Source organism: Carassius carassius, chromosome 41 (genome assembly GCF_963082965.1).
Source record: "Carassius carassius chromosome 41, fCarCar2.1, whole genome shotgun sequence".
NCBI lineage: Eukaryota > Metazoa > Chordata > Actinopteri > Cypriniformes > Cyprinidae > Carassius > Carassius carassius.
In genome coordinates this window covers 8996320-9002846 of record NC_081795.1, presented here as the reverse complement: position 1 = coordinate 9002846, position 6527 = coordinate 8996320, and the positions used below count along the sequence as shown (strand labels likewise).

The following is a 6527-nucleotide window of genomic DNA, read 5'->3' as shown; positions in this document are numbered from 1 at the left end:
TCCAGATGATATGAAATGCTCATTAAAACAATTTAACATTTCTACTTTGTCAGATATAGATACACCATTCTTAACTAGAGACAAAGGAAAGCTTGTTGGATTAGTTGATGAAGATAATGACTTAATAGTTTTCCAGAATTTTTTGGGGTTATTTAGATTCTCTGTAGTTTCAGATAAATAAAATTCAGCTTTAGCTTTTCTGAAAAGTGAAGTGAAACTGTTTTGCAACCGTCTGAACACAACCCAGTCAGCATCAGTATCCGTACTCCTTGCTTATGCCCAGGCTACATTTCTTTCGTGGAGCAAATTAGAAATCTCAGGAGTAAACCAGGGATTGTCCCGACCCTTAATTCTAAATTTACGAATAGGTGCATGTCTGTTCAGAATATCAAGGAAACTGTTTTGAAAAAACGTCAGGGCTAATTCCACATCATCAATCAAGGCAATTCTATTCCAGTCAAAATAAAATAAATCATATAAAAAAACCCTGATCAACAAACATTTTCATATTTCGCCTTTCAACAATACGAGGTGCAGACTTGGGCACCTTAGTATCTCTGACAGCAGCAATTACACAGTGATCACTCACATCATTAGCAAAAATACCTATTACAGAGTACTTAAAAGGGACATTGGTCAGGATTAAATCAATGAGTGATGATTTCTCCGGTCATTAAGGATTTGGCCGAGTAGGAGTGTTAATTGATTGAGTCAAATTTAAACTGTCACACTGCTCTTTAAAAGCATCCGATATTGGCCTTAGTCCCAGTTCAGATCACCAACAACAATAGTGTCATTACAAATAACTTGACTTAACAAATTTGATAATGTAGATGAAGAGTCATTTGATGCAGACGGAGTTCTATAACAACCAACCAACCTAATTCGGTGGTCTTTTGAGACTTCAAGGTCCAAGGCCAAAAACTCAAATTGTTTACACACCGATTTAGAGAGCACCAAACTAGAATTAAATTTGCATTTGATATAAATAGCAACACCTCCCCCTCTTTTTGGTCGATCTGAACGATACACATTATAACCATCGATGCCAATATCTTTATCAAGGACAGATTTAGTCAGCCAGGTTTCAGATAAAAAAACAATGTCAGCATCAGTTGACTTGACCCATAAATTGACCATATCCAGTTTGGACATTAAACTCCGAACATTGAGATGAATAATACCCAGGCCAGACCTTGATTTAAAATCTTCAGGTGTATCACATATCGTAAGGCTATCAGGACCCGGATTAGGCTGAACATTTCCAGAGATTAGTAATAAAATAATAACAAGAAGTCTGGACTTAGCTGATTTGTAGCAGAAAGTCCCAGATCTAGAATTTAATGATATACAAAAACAGGAATTGAGTCTGCAGAGACAATAAACCAATCCTTCAAAATGGAGAGGCAGTGAACGTGGAGTAGATTTTTAGCCTTATAAACAAACATAAATGACTGACTTGGCCCCTGTGGTTTAAATTAGACCGAGGAAAAGATTTCAGGCCTTGAGACTACATAAGTGAACTCCCTTTTGATGGACTCATTTTCTGACTGTAAATGGACAAATACTAATTAAATAATTATCATAAATTATATAGTAAATATTATTATAATGATATAAAATTAAAAATTGTTTCATTAAATAACAACACAAAAATCAAACAATACAAATTCCACATATGTATGTATGTATGTGTGTGTTTTGTGTGTGTGTGTGTGTGTGTGTGTGTATACAGAGTTGTTGACCTAAATGTATGTTACAACAGTTAAAAATTATTTTACTCATAAATCAAGTGCCATTTCTAAAATTCTACATACAATTTATTGAAGAACATTGAGAATGTAATACAACATTTTCTCACTAGAGGGTACTTAATACACGATAAATGAACTTTCATGTTAGTCAGCCTACAAATTGACGTCCTCACGCAAAACCTGCAGTTCAGTTCTGTTTGTGAAACTTGGCCTCGCTGGTTTTAGGACCCAGAGTTTGACAAATCAGAAGACTGGGTCTGGGTGTGGAGAGCTACTCTATCCATAAAGAACAGCCCGCCTTTGGGAAACTGCTTCTACTTTTATCTGTTTATCTGAGCAGCTGATCTTTTCTTCCTCTGTACCTTTCCACTGGACCTATTCAGCGCCTTAATCTGGTGAGTTCTCATATGAACGCAGTTTAAATACTACTATTATAAAACATTGCTCATTTCTGATGTGCGTCATGATTAAACCAAAACGGCCTACTAAACTTTAAATTTGATATTACAGTAGTTAAACCAAAACAACGGCATAAACATCATGCGTTGCAATTCATGTGTTCATATAAACTCACATAGGACTGTAGAGTGCTGACGGTCATAATGCAGGAAATGGTTAGTTTATTCAGTGCATTACTCCTTCAAGATACAAATACCATTGTACCTACACGTACATACCATAAAAAGTCTTTTAAATGAGCATTGTTGTGAGCTGATTGTCATATATGTATCTTTTACACTATATTTAGATACAGACATAAAAAAAAACTTGCATAACCTAATCATGTCTAATCATTGTGTTCAGAGTGTTTAAGATGTTTCTGGCCAACAAACTTATTAAAGGGCTCATAGATGTTGTCAGGTAAGCCTGTACTCTCACTACTGCTTGTCCAAATAAAAACATATACATTTTCAACAATTCATCAATATCTTTTTTTCCTTTTTCATGCAACACAGCAACGCCGACCAGTTTGTTCCTTCTGACCCTGTAAGTTTGCAAAAATCTTTATTTATTTATTTATTTTTCATAGTGTTGAATATGTCATTAAGCACTCTGGGAAATCCAGGAAGTCAAATAAGTTGTGCATTGATTTCTTATCTTGAAAAACTGTAATGTACTTAATTATCACTACTTCACTTTTCTGCTCTTCCAGCCTCCTCCCAAAAGACCACTTGCATATGCAAACCAGAATGAAACTGATGAAGAGAGGCAGTTTCGCAAGGTGTTCAACCAAATCGCAGGGGATGTGAGTACACAGGCCACGGACCTTTTATCTTTTCTTTCCCATGTTGTTTTTAATTTTCATTTTATTGCAGTGTCTGAATGACACTGTGATGCAGTTTAAACCGTCTGTGTTCAGTCAGGAACCTAATTCACTTTAAGGAAATTTCTATGTTCATCATTTCTCTTTTTTTGGGGGAGATTAAATTTCCACTTCTATAACCTGGGTCTTAATGTACTCTCCCGTACCTTTCCCATGATCCCTACACCTGCATACAAAGGTCTATCAATGTATCTGAGTCTGAGTACAATTTTCCAAATCAGACACTTGAATGCTTTCATCAGATGTTCTGGTTTCAAAGAAACTTCCAGAAACTGATCTTCAAACTGACATGGGTGTGGTCAAATCATGCCAAACTCGTCCAGAGGCAAAAGTATGACTGGATCTTCCTCTTTTTCACATTCCTGCCATTGTGAAATAAACTGTCCCGATGGGTTTGGTTTGTGTTTAGTCATAGAGGGGTGTGGTTGCCTGCTATACTGAAGTATTGGATTAATTAGATGCAGGAGTGCTCTTTAAAGTTAGAGAGAGCATGTTTTTCCTTTTTTTACGAGAGTGGAAAATTACTATCCACACAGTTTTAGAGAGATCATGTAAGTGTTTTTTTCTATCACACAGTGGTATGCACTATGAAATAAAACATTAATACAAAGGCCAGAATTGTACCCAACACCATTGTCTAACTCAAAATTTTAATTATTTGAAAAATTTTAACTGTATTTCTACTGTAATTATGACAGTACTTATACAAAACTCCAACACATACTGAACTGATAAATTAAACTCAATTCATTTCGCGATTCTAAAAGATTTCACATTTAGTTTCTGTATGTTTTTCAATAAAAACAACAATTACTGAGGGTATAAAAATGTTTTACATCATGTTTTGTGGGTGTCTTTTTAGCATTTTAATTATGTGTTAATTAATTTATTAAAGTAACTACAGGGACTATCTGGACAGCTAAATGACTGACAATATTCAAGAAACAAATCTCTTCCATGAGCACTCAACTGCATCCTGCAGAGAGAAAAAAAAAACATTTTTTATGCTTGCACTCTTCTGGAAAATGTTTGAACCTTTGTATTGCTTGCACTTCTCAGGTTATTGCCTCATAATGATAAATCACTTGTTGTATTCCTCATTTGTAAGCATATGCTGAATGTATAATCATAAGTCATCCCCTGTCCCTACCGTCCTGTTTTGAGAACTACTGACATAAAATGCATATTTTACATGCAAGTTCATGTTCTGTCTCTGTGTTTTAGACATTACTAGTCTCTGTCAATGATTTAAAAAATGTGATTGTTCTGACAACTTTCATTCATTTACTCTCGTCATAGGACATGGAAGTGAGCCCTGATGAATTGATGAACATCCTTAACAAGATTATTTCCAAACGTGAGTTTCTTTAACACACACACACACACATATAAATATATATATGACACAAATGGGCCATTATGTAAACGATTCTAATAAGATGATCCCTTATTTTTACCTGTAGATGGTGACCTGAAGACAGATGGTTTCAGTATTGAGTCCTGCAGAAGCATGGTGGCAGTAATGGATGTATCCTTCAATATAAAAATGTTAACTAGAAAGGGGTTGTGTAATATATTTTGTGAATAACTGCACTTACTGTACATCGTTTTAGCCTTAACTGTCTAATCTCAGAGTGACAGCACTGGAAAACTGGGATTTGAGGAATTCAAGTTTCTTTGGAATAACATCAAAAGATGGCAGGTAAAAACACGGTTAACTTTATTATTAATTCATTTATTATTACTATTTAGTTTCTGTATCTGATTTGAAGCAGGCAGAATGTTAGAGCTAACGAGCTGTAACTGATGAAAATAACCACCAGTTTTAGTCTTACGGTTAAATATTGCACTATTAACATCATAAACAGCTTTACGTTGTCAGTACTGGCAAATGGCCATGGAATAAGAGGGATAATCAATGGCTTGCCGTGCATTAAAGGATTTTAAATCTCATGTCAACGTCGTGTATTTCAAATTCTTTAATGCACGCCACATTGTTGATTATCCCTTAATTATTTAATATTATTAAAGAAATTATGTTTGGGGAGTATTTTGTCTTACAGAAGTTTGATGTACATCATGATTCATTTATTTATTTAATTGCTTTAGTAGTGAGTTTGCAACTTAGTATATTAAGCTTTCTGATGCATCCAACAGATTTCCCTTCACTGTCATAAATGTTTCTGAGTAATCTGTTTTTGTTAATACCAGGGCATTTACAAGACTTTTGATGCCGATCGCTCTGGTCTGATTGGGTCTAATGAGCTACCTGGAGCTTTCAAAGCAGCAGGTGAGGATTGTTGTCAGAACTGAAGTGGTTCACTTTGTGTTGCCATTTTTAAAAGGCATGCTGAAGTCCTCTTTGTGCTTTTTTTCAGTATTGTGGAAAAATGCTAGTATATCTACCAGTCATTATTCACAGTCAACCAGTCATTTTGGAATAGAATATAGTTTGTTGGGTCTAATGTAATTTCTCTTCCCTCCTTTAGGGTTCCCACTCAATGACCAGCTTTTCCAGTTGATCATCCGGCGATATAGTGATGAACAGGGCAACATGGATTTCGACAATTACATTGGGTGTCTTGTGCGCCTGGATGCTATGTGTCGTACGTTGACAGAGTGTTTTGCTGTTTTTAATCTTTCATCATAGGCTCAGTATTTTTTAGTTTCAGCATGAGTTGCCTTGTTAATGTTCTTGTTGTTTTAGGTGCATTCAAGACACTTGATAAAGACAACGATGGCACCGTTAAATTCGAGGTTCAAGAGGTACTGTATGTGAAGTATAATTAAAAATCACAAAGAAACAACATCTCCTAAATTTGCTCCTTTATAACATTCCTTTGTGTTTTGCTTACAGTGGTTGCAGCTGACTATGTACTCCTGAATGAAGAAGAATGTTCTTCACCATCTTGATTATGTTCTGTCAGTTCCTCTTTGTGGCCTGTCATTATCAAATGTCTCTCAGTTTTAATAACTGACATAATTATCTGTTTCATTGTTCGCTATGACAGGAGGGTCATACTGTGCCTTTACACTAGGTGGCAGCTTTGTTGCAACGCTTGTTTGCATTTTTAGAGGATGGTTTCAACTTTATGCCATATTTCCATATATTATTCCATTCCATTTGTGCCCTTTTCATTTATTCCATGACTTTTGTTTTATAATTTACAAAGGGCATTCAATCATAGATTAAAAACCAGAATACAATGGTTTTCGAATAGATAATAGCTATTAAGAACCATTCAGAGCCATATTATTTAAGAACTGAGAATATGAATCAGCTGTCGGTTTTGCTGTTATTATGGTGATGCTCAAATAAACGTTATTTGTTTTGGACTTACAAAAGCAGATCTCCTCATTACGTGCGCAAACACCGGTTGCTCTGAACAACGCATTAACCCACATCAAGAGCTGAAATAAAAATGACTGACAGTTGCAACAGCCAATTA

At 35.3% G+C, this 6527-nt stretch overlaps 1 protein-coding gene across 1 annotated transcript; it reads left to right on the top strand.

Annotated features, from left to right (window-relative positions):
* Positions 1-1979: 1979 nt before the first annotated feature.
* Positions 1980-6423, top strand: LOC132123582 (calpain small subunit 1-like). Its single transcript, XM_059534316.1, has 11 exons — positions 1980-2149; positions 2559-2615; positions 2711-2741; positions 2908-3000; positions 4378-4435; positions 4542-4606; positions 4712-4780; positions 5290-5368; positions 5568-5684; positions 5786-5844; positions 5936-6423. Exons 2-11 carry the CDS (start codon positions 2569-2571, stop codon positions 5960-5962), a joined length of 645 nt encoding a protein of 214 aa, XP_059390299.1. The 5' UTR covers positions 1980-2149; positions 2559-2568; the 3' UTR covers positions 5963-6423.
* The last annotated feature ends 104 nt before the right edge of the window (positions 6424-6527 follow it).